At 45.6% G+C, this 22,928-nt stretch overlaps 1 protein-coding gene and 1 long non-coding RNA gene across 2 annotated transcripts in view; one reads left to right on the top strand and one right to left on the bottom strand.

Annotated features, from left to right (window-relative positions):
- Window positions 1-497: 497 nt before the first annotated feature.
- LOC123459374 lies at window positions 498-5,317 on the bottom strand. Its single transcript, XR_006636258.1, has 2 exons — window positions 4,786-5,317; window positions 498-947 (listed from the first exon to the last, which is right to left on the bottom strand). It is a non-coding gene; the product is annotated as an uncharacterized LOC123459374 (long non-coding RNA).
- A 426-nt stretch (window positions 5,318-5,743) lies between these two features.
- Panx1 (pannexin 1) overlaps window positions 5,744-22,928 on the top strand; it is a 41,642-nt gene continuing 24,457 nt past the window's right edge. The window contains exon 1 of the mRNA XM_004661930.2: window positions 5,744-5,978. Coding sequence (XP_004661987.2) covers window positions 5,798-5,978 — 181 coding nt within the window. The 5' untranslated portion in view covers window positions 5,744-5,797. The remainder of the gene's footprint in view (window positions 5,979-22,928) is intronic.

The raw sequence follows: 22,928 nt of genomic DNA, 5'->3' as shown, positions 1-22,928 counted from the left end.
AAGTACAGAGAAAAAGGAGACTGCACGGGACCAAGAAATACCAACCATAAGTTTGTTCTATGAATAACTCGCCAAATTGGGAGACCCTCTGATAGATATTTTCATATTCCATCATTAATAGTTTAAAAATTAAAATTTTAAGCAATTTATAAAGTTAAAAAATTAAAAATAATCTAAAACTTAAATTAATATTAAACAGAATTTTTAAAATTAAAAATTCTTTAGTTAACCATCAAAGTTTCTAGATGGACAACTTCCAAAGTCATAGCACCTCAGGTCTCAGTCTCCCTGGCACTGCACTGACTTTAAACTCTGTTACACGAAATGGTGCCCTTCCTCGTTCTGGGGAAAGTAGGTTTCTGAGGAGGTCATGGAAATGTCCAGGTCAGCATGCGCTGATGAAACTGGACCAAGTGAATCTTTTGGAGGCTTTTATCAGCTCTCCTGGCCTTTCCTCCTTTTATATAAAGAGCCTGTGCACTGTTAGACAAGGCAAATTTACATTTTTTTAAAAAATTTAATTGCTGCTGTTTTTATGCAAACCTTTAGAAATACTTGAATGTTTATAATTCATTTATGTTATTTTTTTAACAGTATGTTTCCATGGCAACGTCTGTATTTTAAAAAATCAACTAGAGAGTTTCTATTTCAGAATGCTGGAGGGCTGGAATCTGTAAAGGAGAGGGCTTGATTTTCTCACTGTTAGGCAGAGACCCCCTGAAAGTTTAGGAGCTCTTGGTGAGGGGTGGCAATTCAAGTCTGGGCTTGAGTCTTGTTTTTCATTCAGTTGCGGGGAGGGGGGATCCCACATCTCCATCTTCTATGAAGTACTAACAGTCTCATCATGTGAGGGATGGCAGGAGGAATTCATCAATTTTTAGCTGCCTGGTTGAGAGGTGAAAGGAGTTCTCAAACTCTTACATTCCATGACTTTTAAATACATAATCCTTGAGAGGAAGAGGGAAAAAAAAAGAAAATAAGTTGTTTGAAAAGAGTCTTTGTGACAGTTTTAAAGCTATTAAATCAGCACTGAAGATTAATGTTCCAGTTCTCACAACTCAAAAGCAAACCTAAAATACTGAACAACCAAAGTCAATGCATAAGGAGGCAATGCACCCTCTCTGTGGGCATGCCCAGACATTAAATGTAAGATTGATAAAAGTAACATTGTTGACTAGTGGATGGCTCAGGGCAAGCTGCCCTAAGATGCTGATGCTAGATGAGTGATTCAGACCACTGCCTTAGCCGTGGCTCACTTGAATGTCCAGGTGAACGAGTAGGATAATAAATACTCCGGTGGAGGGAACTTCATACTTCCTTATCTTCTTCTTGGTGAGGGGAAATGGGTAATTTGATAGAAGCCATAGTGATACTAAAACAGATACAACTGTTAACAGCTCTGTGTGTAGTTTTCTTGAATGTCTTATCAACAGGGTACCCAAAAGATTTGAATTGTAGCCTGCTAACCACTGACAATGTGATTTTTGTAGTACGCTGTAGCACGTACTCTTCAGTGTCCAAATGTGTGTAGGCTGTATAATTACATGGTTATAAGTGCCTTATTTATTACTCATTTTTAGTAAGATAACAAATTATTTAGTTGTAAGTCTTTTCCCTTTTCACTTAGTTTATTTTTTTTAATGAAAACAAAACCACAAAGTAGTTTTATTATACTATTTCTCTTTTTAATAAAGTTTCACATGACAATTTGTATGCTCTTTTTTTTTGTCATTAAGAATTACTTGCCATTAAACAGGGTGAGAGTCTGGGGAGATTGTTCAGTGGGTAAAATGCTTGCTCTGCAAGCATGAGGACCTGAGTTTGATCCTCAGAACCCATGTTAAAAAAATCCAGATGTGGTGGTGTGTGCCTACAATTCTAGTGCTGGGGAGGCAGAGACAGGATGGTCACTGGAGTTTGTTAGACAACTAATCTAGTCTAACTAGTGAGCTCTAGGACAGCGAGAGACCCTGTCTCAAACGAAGTGAAGAGCATCTGAGGGTAGCACCGAAGTTGTACTTTGGCCTCCACACACACGTACATATGCACCCCCCACACATGTACCCAAACACATATGTGCCCCTACACAAACACATCCACACCAAAGAAAAATATAAAAAGAGTATTTTTTAACATTTTTTGTTCATTTTTATTTATTTATTTGAGAGTTACAGAGAGAAGGGGAGAGACAGATAGAGAATGGGCGCGCCAGGGCTTCCAGTCACTGCAAACGAACTCCAGATGCATGCGCCCCCTTGTGCATCTGGCTATAGTGGGTCCTGGGGAATCGAGCCTCGAACTGGGGTCCTTAGGCTTCACAGGCAAGCGCTTAACCGCTAAGCCATCTCTCCAGCCCAAAAAGAGTATATTTAAAAAGTAATGTTGCTTACACTGTTGTCTATGATTCAGGAGGCATTCAAAAATATGTACATCTCCCCGCCCTGTTTTTTGGTTTTGGAAAATAGAGTCTCATACAGACCAGTTGGCTTTGAACTCATTGTACAACTGAGGGTGACCATGAATTCCTTCAGATTCTCTTGCCTACACCTGTCAAGTGCTGGGATTACCAGTGTGTGCCATCACATGCCACTGGTATCCCCTTTGATCCTTAGTACAATCCACTGAGAGAATTAAGACCATCCTGAGTGGTAAGAGAAAACTGAGGTTTAGGTATCTCCCTTGGTCAGACAGAAAGTAGGTGGCAAATCCAGGAGTTATATACAGGCTTTTGCTTTCTAGTTTCCTCCCAAAGTATGTTGGTGTATGTATCAGACTTTTTTAATCTGTTTTTTTTTTCTTTTTGCCATGGCTGGGGGGGGGGGTGTTCATTATTTTTCTATCATGCCCCTGGAAACCACTTATCTCCATCCGCAAGGCTACGGCATCAGCTTGGTGCCTTCTTTATTCCTCATGTACAAGATACTGACTGCTTTTCCACCTCCACTCTCTCTTTCTGATCCATTTATACTGGCAGGCGATTCCCTCCAAACATGCCTAATGCTTATTGAAAAAAAGTTTAGCACTTTTGTGCCATCTTTCCCCCTTTGACTTATTTTCCTTCAACTTACCTACTACCTATTCCCTAACAAATTTCTCTTTTAAATTTTGGCAAATACAGATTAGTGAGTACACAAAACTACCAGGACCGAGGGTAGTTTCTAGAGCTGCTGTGTCTCAGCCCAGATCCTCAGGGGATCGTATGTAATGACACAACAACCAGCAGCCTACAGTTCCCTAAGGCAGTGAGTTGATGGCTAGAGTGGAGGGGAGAGTGCTGAGGGAGGGTAACAGCTGTGGGGGATCCCGGGAAGCTTCCCACTGGTGAGGTGCCACCAGTTGGAGGATTAAATCCTGAGAAAGAGATGACAATGACATCTGTAATTACTGACTCCAGAAAGCTCCCAGTCCTGCTCTGCTCACCACAGACAGACTCATCCTCCAGGCCTCGCTTTCCTGGTCCATCACCAGCCTGCAACATATGCCTTGCAGATAACAGATACATGAGTGTAATTTGGGCTACTCAAAAAAAAGTCAAGATGAAAATAATTCCTTTAGATATTAAATGGATAATATTACTAAAACACCTGTTATGTGCCAGGCACTTATGCTAAGTGTGGGAGATAAAAGTGGTATACCTGGGTACTGCCACACCTTCATGATGCTGCCATATTGCAGAGGGGCAGACATTAAATAAATGAACAGCTAAACAAATAATTGTGTAGCTGCAACTGTGATTATAGTTAAGAAATAAAAATAGCAACTGTAATCGATAATTTCTGCACAGCACTCATCAGTTTGCTAGATCCTTAGGATCCATAATCCTAAAATGTATGGAGAACTATTTTACAGAGGAGAAATCAGAGTCACAGGCCTATCAAGTAACTTCCCTAAGGTCCACAGCTGGTATCTGTGGTCCTAGGAATAGAAGTGTACTTGACAAGTTGATCAGCTTATTTAGGAAAGGGTGTACTGGGAGAGTGAACTGAGGCCATGAGGGCGAATGAGGGCCCCATCAAATAGGCCACTGCTGGGAGCACTAGGGGTAGCAGGCTGGGAGGAGGGGCCTGACCAACCTGAAGAATGGAAGGAGAAGGGGTCAAGAGCTGGTTGTGGTGGCGCACGCCTTTAATCTCAGCACTGGGGAGGCAGAGGTAGGAGGATTGCTGTGAGTTCAAGGCCAACCTGAGACTACATAGTGAATTCAAGTTCAGCCTGGGCTAGAGTGAGACTCTATCTCAAGAACAAACAAACAAAAAAGAGTGAAGTGGGTGAGGTTGATAGTGGCCATTGTGACAAATTTGAATTTTATCTTAAAGACAGTATTTTTATTCAGTAGGGTCATATGACTAGATTGGAGATTTTAAGAACTTCTGGCAACTGGGGGAGACAGCTTGATCTGGGGAACACCTTGCTGTAATTGGTCAGGAGAGATGATGGCGGGATGGATTGGGGTGTTGGCTTTGCAGGTGGAAAAGTGACAGATCTGACATCCTTAGACAAGAGAAACAAGACAATTCAGAAATTAGGGCAGCTGCAAGAGAGATGGAAGCGCTAATGATGGCCCTGCACGTTTCTGTCTTGGGCACATGTGTGTAAGATGGCAAGATGGTAGTTCAGGCTTGAGGAGACGATGAGTGAAGTCCTATGACAGGGCTTTGTAAGCTAACGGAAATGTATGTAGAAGACGTGCCAAGTGCAGAGGATCAATTGGGCCTTCAGGGTAACTTACCTCCATGGACCTTATAGACCAGAAAGGCAGTCATGCCCAGCGCCAAGAGCTCTTACCTTTAAAATCCTTTTTGCTTCAAATGGTGGTTGGAGCCTTCCTCCAGTCTTCCTCATTTTCTACTTCCTGTGAGGGATTCAGAATCAGCTCTCTGCAGCCCCCAACACTCATTCACCCACCTACCCAACTTTCTCTGTTGGCATGTGGGTCAGACTTTGACTGGGAAGGAAGAGTCCAGAGGAGTCTAGTCACACACAGCTAGCTCTCCCACCTCTCCGCGTGTCCCCTCATGGAGCTCCTGACCCCCTCTCCAATCAGTCTTCACCGCTTCATTACTATAGCATCGGTTACTCCTTGAAAGGTTCACAGCCAGCCAGCCCCTTTAGCTGGAGTGCAGTGTAGAGATGCAGCTCTGCGGCCGAGCTCTTGCCAAAGCCTGCACAAAGCACGAGGGTTCGAACCCCAGCATCACACCCAGGCACAGCGTGTAGGCGAGGCATGAAAGGTCTTGAGCACAGGGGAAGGGATTGTGGCAGAAATGATTGGGGAAGAATTTCACGAAAGCCACTTGGGTGGACGACCCCTTCGCCAGAGCGGGTTTCAGGGTAGCCGCGCCCACCCTCCCGCCGCGTCAGCGCGCTTCCGGAAGCTGCAAGCCCCTGGTGCTGGGTTTCCCCGGCCAAGGTTCCGGAAGAGCGCGGGGCGGCCGCCTGCGCGCTGGGCCGCCGAGGGGCGCTCGGTGCGCGCTTTGCTCCGGGCTTGGCGCTCGCGCTGGGCGCCCAGGCCGGGTGTCGCGCGCCCGGGGGCGGCGTGCGCGGGGCGGGGCGGGCCGGCGCGGAGTCCCCGCCTGCGCTGCGGAGCCCGGGGTGTCCCCGGGCCGCGAGCCGGCCGGAGGATCCCTGCGAGCGCGGCGCGGCGCGGCCACCGCGCGGGGTGGGGTGCGGATCTTCCTGGGAACCAGCCGAGGGAAAGCGGAAGCCGCGGGCCGGGCCGGTGACCGGGAAGGCGCGGCGCGGCGCGGCGCCCCGGCTGCCCGTGGTACCTGGGCCTGGCCTCTCGTGCTCGGTAGCCATGGCCATCGCCCACCTGGCCACCGAGTACGTGTTCTCGGACTTCTTGCTGAAGGAGCCCACCGAGGCCAAGTTCAAGGGGCTGCGGCTGGAGCTGGCGGTGGACAAGATGGTCACGTGCATCGCTGTGGGGCTGCCGCTGCTGCTCATCTCGCTGGCCTTCGCGCAGGAGATCTCCATCGGTGAGCCCCGCGCGGGCCGCGCCGGCCGGGCTGGGCGGGTGTTGGCTGAGGCTGGCCGAGCCAGACGAGGGGCGATTGCTTTGCAGACCGCCCGGATCTCAGCACGCCCTTCGTAATCATAGTTGTTGCAGCTTTGGGCGTGAGGCTTGGTGGAAAGGTGGTCCCAGTTTCACAGCCTGAAGCCTTCCTCGCCAATGAGCATCCTTTGTACTCCTTTTGTCTCGGCTCGCATTCTGCTCTTTAGTTCTTTTGTCCTCTGCGCCCCACTATTTGGACTGTGGCTTGTAGTTTGCATTCCATCCTTTTGGCTGACACCCTTACTATCAGATTCGCCAAGAACAGCCAACATCTCCTCTTTCCACTCCACCCCCCTCTGGTATTTGGGCAGTCACCTAAAATTTGTAACAAAGACGTCCCTGAATGTAAATGGAGGATCTAAAGGCAAGTGCCCCATAAAAAGTGTGTGCCGCTATATTCAGTTGATAACGTTACTTCTGTGAGTGATGTGGAGAACTGTATGTGGTGGTGGCAGAAAGCTCCTCCTCCTCCTGGACTCCTTGCCCTGGATGAGAAATTAACTAGCCCCCTTCATGTAAACTCTCATTTGATTGTGTGGCTGATTGGTTGGTCTTCCTAGGTGTTCTGACTTTCAGCACAGGAGAGACTGTGTGTGAATCACAGAAAGGTAGTGAAGGGGTGCTAGGTAGTTCTGGTGGTGAACCCCTGTGCAAGAGAGGGTGAACGGGGCATGGATAAGCATAGATGAGATGAGGCATTGCCAAGGAGGAGGTTCCATGCTCTCAGATGGGAAGACACACAGGCTGTGCTAGCCAAGGCAGGAGGGTTCCTCTGGGTCCTGACATCAGAGAGCCGTGTGGGCCTGGGTCAGATCAAAAACGAACAACACAGATTGAGAATACCAGGATAGGAAGCTATTGATTGAGTGGAGGACAGACTGCTTGACAACAGCAACTAATAAGTCATGGTGTCCTGGTGGCACGTGGGATCTAGATATGAAGAAAGGAGCGAGTGGAGCTGGGAAAGGTAATGCCATGAACTGGGGCATTACTCGAGGACTTAAACTTGGCTGGGTCAAAGAGAGAGAGATATTTCTGAGTGAGCACTACGAAGCAGTAGGAATCACCTGGGTGCCCAGATTTTCACAAAACATCTAGAACAGAGGTTGGACTTGTTTTCAAGGCTATGGGCCTTGCAATTGGAGGCTGGAGGTATTGAAGGAAACAGCAACTGAGGAAAGACTTGGTTAGAAAAGAGGGACAGCGAGTGTAATCCTGACATCTGCAGCACCGAGTTGCTTGTTCTGGCAGGAAGTTGCCAAAGTCGTGATGGAAAGTGAGCTTTCAGTTTCTCTTGCTCTTAGGCAAGTGTTGACATGGGGTTTCCTTTGCCTTGGAGATGACAGGGAATTACAACTTCAGGCTGAAAGGAAAACCACTAAGTCACACGGGTCCTGGAGATGATAGCCTCTGCCTTTGCAGATGCTGTGTGACTTTCAGCAGTGTGCTAAACCAAGCAGCCGGCATTAAGGATCTGCAAATAAGAGAGGCATTTTTCCTGTCCTAGAGAAGCATCTTAGACATCTGGTGGGGACTGTGGAGCCATAGGGCCAAGAAAAAGGAGCTGGTCATTCTTCATGACCAAAGTTCACCTCCTAGGTGGCTCCACAGGCACCTGCATCAGTAGTTCCCTACATATATAGTTCCAAAGAAATGTGCTGTCTGGGAGGCACTTGGGGCTGTGGGAGTGGGTTCAGCCAGGAAAGACCTGAGCTTATGCTGTTTGCTGAGCACAGCTGTGCGTAGAGGGGGAAGCAAAAGGATTGTGAGACATGGTCCTTTTGTTGCACAGTAGGAATTTCCCATCCAGCTAGGTACTAGAATGATTTGCTAGCAGGTGATATCATGCAGCAATGTGTAATTCTGGGACAAGACAGGAGTGACCGAGTACCTGGTTGGCAGGTGCTGGGTTGAAGAACTCTCAGGCAGACCCCATGACTTCTAAAGGGTCAGAGTTCAAAGGGGAGGTCAAGCTTGTGGGATGAAGCCAACAGCCCTGAGAAGTCCTATGAGACTGAGCGCTTGTGTAAAACTGGGGAGAAAGACTTTAGAAAGGAGGGAGAGATGCAAGAGACTTGGTTTCCTTGCAAGAGAAAGGAGGGAGAGGTACATGCATTAATATACAGTGGATACAGTGAGATTATGTCATGTATACGCATATGTGTATAGGTGTATGTGCATTTTCATGTGTATTAGTACATGCCACAGCATGCATGTGGAGGTCAAAGGACAAGTTTTGGGTCAGTCCTTCTACCTCATTTGAAGCAGTGCCTCTCATTGTTCATCACTCCCAGACTAGCTGGCCCACGAGCTTCTGTTAGATTCTTCTGCCTTCCTGCTGTAGGTGCACTGGGATTTCAGACAGCAGCTACAGTGTCCTGCTTTATGTGGGTGCTGGAATCTGAACTCAGGTACCCGTACTTGTGTGGCAGATGTTTTATACACTGAGCTATCTCTCCATCCCCAAATAGTTAAAATTTTTATATTTTAGCTTTGTGCTCTCAGCCAAGAACAAAAAAGGAAAGAGAGAAAAAAGAATCCTAACAGTCCAAGAGAGTGGAGTCATAGAAGTGGAATAAACACTCTGCTCACCACACTAGCCAGTGAAGACAGCCCTGGAGTGTGTTGACAGGGTCAGCTCCAAGCACAGTTCTCTTGTCCCTCTCCTGGCCTTTCCTCTCTGTTGTCTAGAACATTCTCATGGTCACACTTTCCTCATTGTGTTATAGTCCAGTGTCTGCCTCACTCACTAGGTTATTTGTTTATTTATTTATTTATTTGAGATGGGGTCTCACTCTAGCACAGGCTGACCTGGCACTCGGTAGTCCCAGCTGGCCTTGAACTCACAGTGATCCTCCTACCTCTGCCTCCAGAATGCTGGATTTAAAGGTGTATTTCATCCTTTATTGATCCCTAGAAGCTAGAGTATTGCACAGCACACTGAGGCTACTCTACAAACATTTGTTGAATGAACGAAAGGCGATAGCTTTTGGCATTATCTGGTGCTGACTGAGCCAGGTGTCTACCGTGCTGTTCTGTGGCAGGGGAGTGTCAGTCACACCTACAATACAGGATCTGGGCCTTGGAAGCGAGGTATAGCAGAGCAATTGGATATGGAGTGTTTCTAGTGCAAATTCCTGGGATCAGTGCAAGGGTGTACGTGGAAGCCTGCTGCAGTGGAGAGGCAGACTGCACATATGTCTTAAGCAGACTGGGTCATGTCATAGTAATTTGCTCTTTCCCACTCAGAATGCTATAGGAAACTTTTGATGTCATCACATAGATGTCCCCTCCATGGCACAGTGTGTTCTCATCACAAGTCATCTGAGCAGACCTCTAGTGATAGATACTTAAAATCCTTCAAACTTCTACTCTTCCACATATATCTTAGGTGCAACACATCTTTGCAAATGCTTCCCTTACCCCAGCATTGAAGGCAAAGATGGGAACAGTATCTATTTCCAGGAAGATGAAATCATTTTCCAGGGTGACTTTGCATTCCTGAGGTCTTATTTCAAGCAAATAGGACACTGCCTTGTGCATGCTCAACTGTGACTCCCTCCAAATGCGACTGTCAGAAGTGCAGAAGGCATGTTTAGATGTGCTCCTGGGCTTAAGAAAGGAGTGACCTGTCTGTGGGGTAAACTTTTGACTTTTAGTTAGTTTTTCTCAAGGTATTCTCAAGACATCCTGTGTACTCCATTCCTAACTCCACAAGTTGCAAGTAGGTGGTTAATTGTATAATTATTTCTTGAGTCCTGTCTCCCTACTTTATGAAGGCAGGGACCATAGGTTCTGGAAACTTGATACTAAATAGACATTCAGTGAAGTGTATGCAAGTAGAATCATTATAAGCAAACATTTAGTAATGATGAGAATGAATAAAAATATTACTATAAAAATCAAACTACTATAAAAGAAAATATCTACAATGCCAAAATTCAGTTACCTTTGGAGATTTTTATGGTAAGTTCTATATTTTGGTGTATGTATATGATGTATGTCTGTGTAATGTGTACGTGTGTGTTTATGTCCATGTCCTGTGAGCACGTATGTGGAGACCTGAGGAGAATGCCGGGTGCCCTCTATTGCTCTACCACATTGTTTCCTGGAGGCTGTCATCCACTGAGCCCAGTTTTGGTCAGACTGTCTGACCAGTGAACCCCAGAGATCTCCGTTTCTGCCCCAACAGGACTGAGGTTATAGGTGTTTGTGGCCATGCTTGGCTTTATATGTGGTTGCAGGGGGTTGATCTCAGGTCCTGTCCGACTGGAGCAGCAAGTCTGAGTTTTATGAGATGTTTCAACAAATGTTTTTTGGTCAAAAATACATATTTTAAGACTAGAGAGATGGCTTAAGGGTTAAGGCATACTTCTCTGTGAAGCCTAAGGACCCATGTTCGATTCTCCAGATCCCACATAAGCCAGATGCACAAGGTGGCACAAGCCCGCAAGCTCTCACATGTGCACACGATGCTGCATGCACCTGCAGTTTGATTGCAGTGGTTGGAGGCCCTCGTGCACCAACTCTCTCTCTCGCTCGCTCTCATAAAAAATACGAAACATTTTTAATTTTTCAACGCTTATTAATCCCATCGTTCTAGAAGATGAATATTTGTTTTTTTTCTACTTGTCTTCAGGGACTTTATTTAGCATTTACAACTTCAATCTGTTTTGCTTTTAATGGGATGTCAAGATTTTCATTTGCAGGGGCACCCAGGCCTTACACCCACTGATCTACAATGACTTCCTGACCAGATAACTTAACTCTTGGGTAGATAAATCTTTTTGAGGAACATTTGTATTATTCTGCTTGTAAATATATTACTTCTATAAAGCAGCCAACCATTCTTTACTGCTCTTATCGTAGTTTGTTTCTAGAGGTTAGAGGGAGCTGGTTTTGAGCTTAGGGAATGGGCGCTTGCCTAGTAAGCCCAAGGCACTAAGTTCAATACTCAGCACTGGAAAAAAACAAAAAAGGGAACTAGAGGTTAGAGTCTCCCTATTTAATTAAATGAATTTCCTCATTCAGCATCAAAAAATGTTGGAGTCATGATGAGGGAACTAAAGCTTGGTAGTGGAAGTGACTGATGTGCTGGGCTTCAATGGCCATGTCTAAAACTTAGATGCATTCCTGATAGTATATTAAATACCAATACTATTGACTTACAGCAAGGACTGATAACAGCAGGATCTTTACATTTCTATTTATTTATTTAGGCTTTTTAAGGTAGGGTTTCACTCTAGCTCAGGCTGACCTGCAATTCACTATGTAGTCTCAGGGTGGCCTCGAACTCACAGCAGTCCTCCTACCTCAGCCTCCTGAGTGCTGGGATTAAAGGCGTGCCCCACCACACCTGGCTTATTTTTATTTTTGATAGTTACCAGAAGGACTTATTTCTGCATATTGGGGCTTCATTCAAGTTACCTGCTTCTTCCCCCGTGTTTTGTGTGTAGCTGTTGCTAACTTTTTGGATGAGTCAATTAAGGTTGTGATGCTTTGAGAGAAAATTACAGTTTGCAGAGTGGTGTGGCAGAAGGTGAAGGTTTTGGTATGAAGGCTGACTAGTCTGTACATGGCCTCGGTGCCTCAGCTTCAATCTCTCTTGTACAGGTGCTGTGAGACTGTCCTAACGTGTCCCCTGCAGGCGCCCCAGCTGGCAGGTCCCTCCACTGTACTGCTGCTGTGTAGTGGAGGGAATTGCCCAGGTGTACGACTTTCTGGGGGAGAAGTGAACAAGCGTCTCTTCACCCCAGGAAGGTGCCCTGGTCTGGCTTGGTGAAGTAGTGAGTTTACTTACAAGGAGCATGGGTGACTCAAAGGCAGCTGTGCCATAGAAAAGCCCCACCCCAGCTTTGGGTGGTGACACATAAGAGCTGAGTCACTGGTGTTCCATGCACTGTGGAAGAGACTCCCCACAATACCGACTAATTATATAATCTCAAGAAGAAGTGTTTGGTGAGCCTTCCCAGCCACTTGGGGAAGGAAATAGCTATAGAACATCAGGTTAACTTTAATTGATAAAAGGTCATTCTTTGGCCTATATGTCTCTGTCTTAATCTGTGGTACAGGTCAGACAATGAAGGGGAAATTGAAGCCCTGGGTCTTTGTTTTTGTTTTTAGACACACTCTCATCTCAATCTCTTCAACAGAGGTATCTACTCTGTGTAGTGAATTCTTTGACACTTGTGTTCCTATGGAAAAATCTCATTAGCATCTTAACATTATAAAATTTATTTTTGTTTATTTATTTGAGGGCGACAGACAGACAGAGAGAGAGAGAGAATGGGCATGCCAGGGCCTCCAGCCACTGCAAACGAACTCCAGACACGTGCGCCCCCTTGTGCCTCTGGCTAACATGGGTCCTGGGGAATCAAGCCTCGAACTGGGGTCCTTAGGCTTCACAGGCAAGCGCTTAACTGCTAAGCCATCCCTCCAGCCCTTAACATTATAAAATTTAAACTGAACACACTATGTGTGCTATTTTGCACTTTGCTCATTTATTTAATATGCTTGAAAATGTCTTCATGTTGGTGCCTGCTGATCTGCTTCTTTAAAAAAAAATTTTAAGTAGGATGCACCTTTCCACAGGGAGACTATGCCTCAGTTCACTTAGTTGCTATGTTAGATGCAGCATTCATTCCACTTTTTTGTCCTACAGGCAGTGGTCCACTAAGCATTCTTGAGTGTCCTTTGTGCATAAACATTTGTCTAGGGTAGTGGTTCTAAAGTATTTTCATCTCAAATGCCCTTTATATTCTTCAAAATTCCAAAAAAGGTTTTGTTTGTCACTTATATCTATTGCTGTTTTACTTGAAATTACAACTGAGACATTTTAAAAGTATTTGCTTATTTTAACTAATAGCAATATGACTGTTACATGGCACATATAATTTTTATGAAAAGTAACATCAGAAACATGACTAATGGTATTGTTTTCCATTTTTGAATCTTTATAGAAGACCCTTGGATTTTTCTATCTGCTTATCATTCATCATGTTAATATTCTTGGCTAGTAACCTTTGGGAAACTCACTTTATATATGCATAAGAAAATGGAAACAGAAAGGCCATGAATTAGTGTCCTTGTAAAAAAGGGTCTCATTTTCTTCTGAGATCACCAAGCTGTACTTGGAGGACCAGTGCTCTGGAGCCGACCTACAGCTTAGAACTTGAAGTCAGAGGGTCCAAAAGTGTGCTTTACTTTCAGAATCCCTTCAGAGTCTCCGTTTTCCCTCCACCCCTCACTTGCGTAACGAACAGTCTCTTTCCCTGCCTCCTCACTAATGCAGAACACTCAGTTTAGGACTTCTGTTCTTACCCTTGAAGTAGTGCATCTGGGTCTTAGTTTGTAGTTCCCTGTTGACCCTGGGGTTTCACAAGACATATTTCTGGACTCTGGCTGCCACTCTTGGCACTATCTGGAGACTGCCTTTTCCATTCCGTAGGATACCTTTTCCTTCTGGCCTGGGGTGTGTCATTCTCTCACCTTGCTATCCTTGGCTTAGGAAACCTCCCCCATCCCTCAGAGCTCATTCTCCACCTCCTTTTCCTTTTCCCTCTCTCTTCCTTCCCTCTTTCCTCCTCCTCCTTTTTCTTCTCTCTCTCTCTCTTTCTCTCTCTCTCTCTGTCTCTGTCTCTCTCTTGCTGTGTGTGTTTGGAGACAATGTTTTGGTATGTAGCCCAGTGCCAACCTCAAAATTACAGTCCTCCCAAGTGCTGCCTCTTTTTCTCTGTCTCCCAAGTGGTCACAGGCCTGTCCACTACACTTGGCTAAACTCTTTTTGTTAATTTATTATTATTATTTATTTGAGATGGAGTTGAGAGAGAGAATGGGCATGGTATGACTTCCTGCCCCTGCAAACAAACTCCAGACACATGTGCCACTTTGTGCATCTGGCTTTACGTGGGTACTGGGGAATTGAACCGTGGGCCATCAGGCTTTGGAAGCAAGCATGTTTAGCCTCTGAGCCATCTCTCCAGCCCCAAACTCTTCTTTGTTTTTTTAAGCTAAAAGGTTTAATTAAAAAAAAAAAAAAGATGTCTCACGTCTGAGCCGTGTTTCCTGTTTCCATTTAGTCAGCTGGTGAAACTGTGATACAGTTTCTTAGGAAATATGAGAATGTCTTCCCTCAAGCACTAATGTCTGCTTCACACTTGGTTATCCTAGGCCTGCGATCTCGCCCACAGCCCAGTCCTCTGTGGAAAGGCTGCTTCTCCTCCCATGTACCCTGGACTGGGGACTTGTAACCTCTGTCCTCTGACTACACCAGGCTGCTCATTTGCAAAGCAGGGGGTAGGACTCCTCGAATGAGGGAATCCACAGCAAGAGGCCTGTCTATGCTTGGTAACGCTGGCCTGGCGTCAGAAGGGAAACACCCTGTGTACAGCTGACGGTGGGGTGCACTCCTGCAAGCCGCCTGAGAAGCAAGCTCAGGCTCAGGCTTCTCTCCAGCTCCCACTCCTGCTCGGAGCCACTCATTGGGCTCTCTGGCTCTGTTCAGATGAGCCTGGGTGATGGGGAGTGGACTTACTCTCCCAGCCCCAGTTTCCTTGGAGCGAGGAATGGCCAGTGCTGATGGTCCTAACATTTTTTTTTCTTAATAAGGTTTCATTCCTCTTCTATAAACTCCCTCAGCCTTGATGTTCTCCGTTTGTTTTTAGTGTTTTACACAGTCAAGTGAATAATGGAGCTGAAAATATCCCTTTTTAAGGAGCGAAAGAACATTGTTAGGATCTTTATTTCCAATAGCAAGAGTTAGCTGGGCAGTCCATATATGACCAGAAGGCATCTCCACTGGAACCCTAATCCTTTTTTGAGAGGCTGTGTGAAATATGTAGTGATTAAGACCTAAGTTTGGGAACACATTGCTGTGGTTTGACCCTGGGACTTCCACGTTCACTGTAAGGCTGTAGCCCCCGCTTCCTCCCACTCATTGGGGTCACAGAATGGTAAGAACTTAGTGAATTTGCACGTGTGAAGCCCGAAACATTCTAGAAGCTAGGAAACACTAGGTTCAGGCATGCCCCTAGTTCTGCTACATATGACACTTTGACAAATGAGGGACAGGGTTCTGTAGGGGCCAAGTAATGTTTGGGATCACATAGCCGGGCTGGAGTGCAGCTGACCTTCCGCAATCTGAGTTCTCACCCGGCACATTTTGTTGTGTGTAAGGGATGGAAGGTGGAGGGCAGCAAGCTTATACCCTAGCTCAGAGGCTGCAGCCATGGGGCCACATCCCCACTCCACTGATCCCTGCTGGTGAGGGGCCATGGACTGAAGTTACAGATCACCTCACCTTAGCCCAGCATTGCAGCCCAGCTGGTGAGCAGAAATGTTGAGTGCGTGGATTTTAGTGCAAGGTGCTAGAACACACAGATGCATGCCACTCATCCCGCTGAGCTCGCTCTCCTTACCCCTGCTCATCAAATCAAGGCTGCATGTGACCCAGCATGCCCATGTCTGAATCTCCAGCTAGACCCTGCTCCAGGCACAGCGGTCTACACCCTGTCCAAAACGACTCTTAACTAAACACTGAAATGACTCGTTAGTACTATTTTAAGATAAGGGAGAGTACACACTTTAGTTTATAACCTGGGCAGAGAGTGGGGAATGAAAGTACACATTCAAGACAAGGCTGCGGGCTACTTTATAGATATATATCTACATGTGATTGATCACATGTCTTTCTAGGTTACATTGCTTAAAGGATGTCATTTATGACAAAACCAAAATATTAAAGCTCAAAATGTAAAGTTTAAAAATAAAATGAAAATATACTTCTATGAATGTCCTTTTGTAAATGAAACTGTAGTGGTTTTATGAGGTGCAGTGTTTAAATGTAGGATGGAAAAGGAGTGCTAACACAGTTAAAGTTAGGTTCATAAATATTCTGACCCTAAGTGTTGCAGTTACCTATATTCCCAGCAGAAAGCACCTGACCAAAGCAGCTTGTGGGAGAAAAAGGTTTATTTTGGCTTATGGACTGGAGGGGAATCTCTGTGATGGCAGAGGAAAATGAGGAATGAGCAGAGGCTGGATAACACCTGCTGGCCAACATCAGGTGGATAACAGCAACAGGAGAGTGTGCCAAACACTGGCAAGGGGAAGCTGGCGATGACACCCATAAGTCTGCCCCCAATAACACACCTCTAACAAGGTTCCAGTTCCCAAATTGCCATCAGCTGAGGATCAAGCCTTCAGAACACATAAGTTTATGGGGACACCTGAATCAAACTACCACACTAAGTAACCATGATGTTTTTCTAAATGTTTTAGAAAGAGAGAGAGAAAGAGGGAATTGGTATGCCAGGGCCTCAACCACTGTAATTAAACTCCAGATGCTTCTGCCACCTAGTGGGCATGTGTGACCTTGCCTCACCTTTGTGTGTCTGGTTAACATGGGATCTGGAGACTCAAACATGTGTCCTTAGGCTTTGCAGGCAAGCACCTTAATTTCTAAGCCATCTTTCCAACCTGATTTATTGTTTTTAACATCCTTGTTAGAGATGTCTTTAGGAAGACAAGGTCTATCACTGTAGACAAATTTTGATTCTACCAGTTTTGCTAAAGGGTCAAACTGTCTCCCAGGGTCTGGAATGAGGGTTTTCTTTCCTTTGCCATACCCCTAAAATTTCCCTCTTTTCTATTGTCCAGGGATTTCTTCCACTGGACTGGAAGCCCTGGGAGGGCATTGGCCTAAACCTCGTTTACCTTTGAGTCCCTGCATCCCACATGGTACAGACTGCATAGCCTGATCGCTTCTCGGCCTTTTTTTTTAAAAATTATTTATTTATTTATTTATTTATTTATTTATTTATTTATTTATTTATTTGAGAGCGACAGACACAGGGAGAAAGACAGATAGAGGGGGAGAGAGAGAATGGGCGCGCCAGGGCTTCCAGCCTCTGCAAATGAACTCCAGACGCGTGCGCCCCCTTGTGCATCTGGCTAACATGGGACCTGGGGAACCAAGCCTCGAACCGGGGTCCTTAGGCTTCACAGGCAAGTGCTTAACCACTAAGCCATCTCTCCAGCCCGCTTCTTGGCCTTTTGGCTAAGATCAAGTGCAGACTGCATAGCGTGTGCCCAGGAAATGCTTATGAGTGTACTCAGTGCTGCTGTGCACCGTGGCTTCAGGAGACCCTGTTCTGTTGCCTCATATGGACCTGGGAATGGAGCCCTTGGCAGGCACACTTCCAGGGCTCTGGCTGGTGTGCACTCAGCACAAAGGTACTGTGGTAGTAAGAACCCTGTTCTGATGACAGGTGTGGAAGTCTCTTTTCTTAATTGAGGCTTCTTAAAAAAGAGTTTTTGTCATTTTAATGTCAGCCTCTGACATGGGAATCTCATGATACTGTATTCAGAATGTCTTTGTATTTGCAGAGATGTCTCCTGACCCGTTTTTCTACATAAAGCTAACAGTTGCTGCTCTAACTGTTTTGTTTTGTTTTGCTTTTTTTTTTCTTTCTCCTTTTGTGAGAGTCACTAATCTTTGATTCAGTCCACAGTCAAGATGCTCAAGGCCTTCTCCGCAGAAGGGTTTCTTTGTTCTAGGAACCACAAAGATAACATTCTTAGGCATCTTTGAGAGAGAAAGGGTGTGGAAGGACTCAGTGCAAGGGAATCTAGCTTCAGGCTGAGGTCTTATAAGATCTTAGATCCACCCTTTTCAAGGCTCACTTTCTTGACACATTTGTTGCAGAGTCTTAAAAGATAAAATAAGAAAACTTTTAAATAAATGGGAAATTAAAATAAGCAAATGTGCATTGAAGAAAATGCAGCCTGTGACTCCATGACCTGCTGCCCAATGCAGGAATAAAAATATTAGCTACCATTTCCTGGGTTATTGCTGTATGCCCAGGCCTGTGGCACACATTTCCTTCAATGCTTGAAGGAATTTTATGAAACTTTACAAATGAGAAAAATTACGTAAGTTGCCAAGAAGTAAAAGAAAACTCAGTGCCTGCTGAATATAATGGGGTCTTTTTAAAGCAACAGTGAGGAAAGAGGGCTCTAGAATCTTTTCCACAAGACTTAGTTGATTCCCCCTTTATTTATTTATTGTTATTGTTTGCTTGTGCATTCCTCCCACCCATCTGCCTTTCCTTTCTTCTTTCCCCTTTTTCCTCTCCTTCCCTCCCCCTCTCTTCTCCTTCTCCCACTTCCCCCTCCCTTTCTTTACTCCTTTGTTTCCCTTTACTTTTTTCCTTTTTGGTTTTTCAAGGTAGGGTTTCACACTAGCCAGGCTGATCTGGAATTCACTATGTAGTCTCAGGGTGGTCTTGAACTCACAGTGATTCTGCTACCTCTGCCTCCAGAGTTCTGGGATTAAAGGCATGCACCACCTTGCCTAGCCTTTTTTTTTTATAGGGTCTCAGGTAGACCAGGCTGACTGACCTTGAACTCCTGATCCTCCTATCTCTATCTCCCAAGTGCTGGGATTACAGGCTTGTACTACCATGTCTGGTTTATGCTGTGCTGGGTATTAAACCTAGGGCCTTGTGTATGCTAGGCAAGCATCCTCCCAACTGAGCCACATTCCCAGCCAGCTTTAGGCCAGAGTCTGCTCCCTATCTGTGTGGACTTCATGTAATTAAAAAATATATTTTATTTATTTACTTGGGGGGGGGGGGAGGCAGACAGAGAGAGAGAGAGAGAGAGAGAATGGACACGCCAGGACCTCTAGCTACTGCAAACAAACTCCAGATGCATGTGCCCCTTTGTGCATCTGGCTTATGTGTGTCCTTGGGAATCGAACTGGGGTCCCTAAGCTTCGCAGGCAAATGTGTTAACGGCTAAGCCATTTCCCCAGCCCTATTTCATGTAATTTGATGTCATTCTAACAATTGGATTTAAAGGCAAGCTATCAGGAGTTGTCCTTTGGCCTTACATGGTCTGTTTCATTAATATTTTCCTTCGGCTCTCCCCCACCCCCACACTGCTTCTTGGCAGCGCCATTTGTCATGTCTATCTTGGGACTGTGCCCAGTTTCTCCCACTACCCTCCAACAATACAAACCCCAGAGCCAAACACAGTTGCTGTAGAGGAACAATGATGATTATAGGCCACTTCCGCATTTATTTCCTGGCTCTTACTCCTGTTGTGACATTTTTGATGATACTGTTCATTTTATCTCATCTGTCCTTCAGTGGGTACAGCCTCTTGTCCCCATCACATGGAAATAGACTACACAAACAGTGCCCACCACCCTGTGGATGGTCTTTTGGACTCTGGGTAAGGTCTGTACACAGCAGCAGTTGTTCATAGATCTTGTTAGTTCTGTAGTTTTGTTTTTGAATTTTTTTGTGTTTTTATTATTCGTGTATGTGTTATAGTGTTTGGGGGGGGAGGGTGTGCATGTACACCACATCATGCATGTGGAGGTCAGAGGACAACCTTGGTGTGTTTCACCTTCTTTGGAGAGAGGGTCTCTCTTGATATGCTGCTTGTAAGCTTCTTGATTCTCCTGTCTCTGTATGTCTGTCTCTTTTATTGCTGTAGGTGAGTTGGGAAGGTGTGTGCACTGCTACTTTGAGCGCAGCTTTGTGTGGGCGCTGAGAAGGATGGAACTTGGGTTGGCAGGCTTGCAAGCAGACACGTTTAACTGCCAAGCTGCCCCCAGCCCTGACTCTAGTTTTTCATGACACCTTCTTATAACTTGGGTCTCAGGCTCAGGCAAGGCTGCTGCAAGATTGAGTTTACCATTTCTGTGTTGTATTAGCCATCCTTGTGTTCAGCAGGGTCAAATTATCTCCCTACTACCCAGTCCTGATCTGTCTCTGTTTTTTTCTCCTCCTTGGTTACTGGCCAATCATTGCCAGCATGCCATGATGCTGGGAAAAAAAGTATAGATCCACACTCAGGTTTGAATTACAGCCTGGCAGAGTATTAGTTGACTCATTTAACCTCCCTAACCCTCAATTTTCTCATCTGTAAAATGGGACTAATGATAGCTAATTCAAAGCTTTATTTTCTTGGTTGGGACATGTGTTAGTTACTTTTTATGTTGCTACGACCAAAATACCTGATAGAAACACCTTAAAGAAATTTATTTGGCTCACGTTTTCAGAGGGATTGCAGTCTATGGTAGTAGGGATGGCATAATGGAGTGGTTCAGTGTGTGGCAATGGGAGCACGTGGTTGTAGCTATCCATATGGTGGTGAACAACAAAAAGTGGCCCAGACTAGATGCCTGAACTATAACCTGTCCTAATGACCTACTTACTTCCACCAGCTGATCCCTACCTCCTAAAGGTTACTTAGCCACCCCCCATAGCACTGTCAGCTGGGGAATAAGAATCCAAAATTAAGCTGGGCGTGGTAGCACATACCTTTAATTCCATTTCTTAGGAAGCTGAGGTAGGAGGATCACCATAAGTTCAAGGCCATCTTGAGGCTACATAGTGAATTCCAGGTCAGCCTGGGCTACAGCAAGATCCTACCTCAAAAAACCAAAAAGAAAGAAAGAAAGGAAAGGAAAGGAAAAGAGAAGAAAAGAATCTAAAATGAGCCTGTGGGGACATCAAGTTGCTATCTCACAGTAGTGTTCAGAGAATAAGTGCTGTCTCTTCTGTTTCAGAGGGGATTCTGTGTACGTGGTGAGCGTTGACAGGAGTGATATCCACCTAGTATGGGAGTCACATTGGCTCAGATGTAAATGAACCAGGGCACGCACATGATTTGTCTTACCACGAAAGAGAAAAGGCTAGGGCCAGCTGAAGAGGAGTGCGGCATGTACGTAACACAATGTTCATAGTCTCCAAGCTCCTCACAGTCCTTACTTCACAACAGACAAGTCACTTTTACAGTAGGAAGAGCTAGCAGGCAACACCCAGATGAACAATGTAGGTGACATCACCAGTAATAGGGGAAATTGTCTCTTACCTCCCAAGGTGTGTCCTCTATTATGCATGTCCTTTCCCATGATGCATCTGTTATATGTATCTCCAGTTATTCATAGGCATAAGATGGTAAATAGGGATTATCCCTAGAAGGAAGACTGCTTGCCTTACTTCATGTGCACCCAAACTAGGCCTTGCTCCATTTCCTGATCCTGGATGTATTTTAGAACATATATGAGTGGAAGCTGATCACAAAAGAGGTATTCCTAAAGACTTCTAGGGGGAAGAGAGGGACTAATTCAGTTGTTGGAAGGGCTTTTCTACATCACTTACATGTTGCTTGGTGCATTGGGAGAAAGGGGGTGCATTTACTGCCAAAGCCAAGTAGAGTCACCTACTGCTAAGCTGTTCACTATGCTTGCCTGCCTCAAAAGTCCATTTGGAAATATGAATCAGGTGGCTGTGGTCCCAAGTTCCTCAAGCCCACAGCAGTGCCTAACTACCCCAGAAGGCATCTCTAAGTCACGCTCACTGTCACCAGGGGAAGGATGTAGGGCAGCACAGCCAAGTTTGTACCCATTCTGCCCCCTCATCCCCCATGACCCTGCTATAGCCCTCTCTTTAACTTACCTTTCTTTAAAATGTTTTAATGATTTGTGTGTGTATGGGTGTGTTATGATGTGTGTATGTGTATATAGGCATGCACGTGCCCTGGCACTCTGGTAGAAGTCAGAGGGTAACTTCAGGGTGTTGGTCCTCCTTCCACTTTGTGTGAGACAGGGAAGGCCAGACTGGCTGGCCTGTGAGCTTCATGATTGTCCTGATCCACCTCCCAATTGCCATAGTCATGTTGTGATTGCAGATGTGGGCCACTGCACGTCTGGCTTTAAATGAATGATGGGTATGCAGAGTCCGGGTGGCAGGCCTTCAGAGCAAGCACTTTTAACCATGGAGCCATCTCCCTAGCATTCCTCTCTTGATCCTACATCAGCCTGGACCTGGCTCTTGACTTCCTTGACTCATTTCCTATTCTTGTGTGGAGAACACCCAGCACTGAGGCCCCATTTGCTTCATTTCCCAGGTTGTTCTCGACCCTTTCCAAGAAGCTCTCCCCTTCCTAGTTACTTAGAGGAACCACTTCCAGAGGCCATCCTTGTCCAGCCAGACCTCAGTGGGGACCTCTCCCTGTGGGCCTTGCTGGAGTGACCGGTCCAGAGAGGGGTGTGGAGAAGTAGTTGGGGAGTGACTGATCCATGGTGGGCTCCGGTTTCTCCCCATTTGGTTTAGATAAGACATGATTGAGAGGACTGGTGTGTGCTCAGTCCTGCGGACTGTGTGCAGTTGTCAGTCCAGAGGTGAGATGCATCCCAGGAGCTCAGCATGTCCTCGGTCTATAGTTTGCAGTTTTCTCTTCTTCCTCTTTTGAAAAAGGTCTGATACAAAATGTCTAGCCTTTTTTTTCTTCCTGCACCAAGAGTTTCTGTCACTTCCTTGGAGAAGGTCCCTGAGACCCTAAGACAGAGCTTGAAGCATCTTCTCCTCCAGGAGACGTGTGCACTCTGAGGAAGATATCCAAGTACCACTCACAGCCAGGCAGGTTATCAGAACCTCCCGACAGCACTGTTCATTTTCATGAGTGTTTGGAGAGATGTTCCCATGCAAGCAGCTGACCAACAGATTTTCCAGAGCCATCCATTTGCAACCCAGGGGCTTTCCATCCCTTTGGTGTATTGTTGCTGCACACATGTGCCTTGGTAGGAAATGACCTTGGAAGTATCAGCAAGGTCACAGGGATACAAGAGCAGTGTGAGGAGGGGAGTCCTGAGATCTGTGTGTCTTGAATACTCTCTATTGTGTAAAATGCAAGATCTTAGGCTAATGGGGTAAGAGTCAGAGGGGACCTGGAAACAACATACTCATCCCTAACTTATATTAATTCATCACTGGATGTCAAGAATTGTCCTTTTGGAACACTATGTGATAGATAGTGACCAACCAAGGTCTTATTGTGAAGTCCTTTCCTGAGGTCT

The sequence above is a fragment of the Jaculus jaculus genome, chromosome 3 (assembly GCF_020740685.1).
Source record: "Jaculus jaculus isolate mJacJac1 chromosome 3, mJacJac1.mat.Y.cur, whole genome shotgun sequence".
NCBI lineage: Eukaryota > Metazoa > Chordata > Mammalia > Rodentia > Dipodidae > Jaculus > Jaculus jaculus.
Note: the sequence above shows the minus strand (reverse complement) of the source record. Positions and strands in the feature narration are given on the sequence as shown.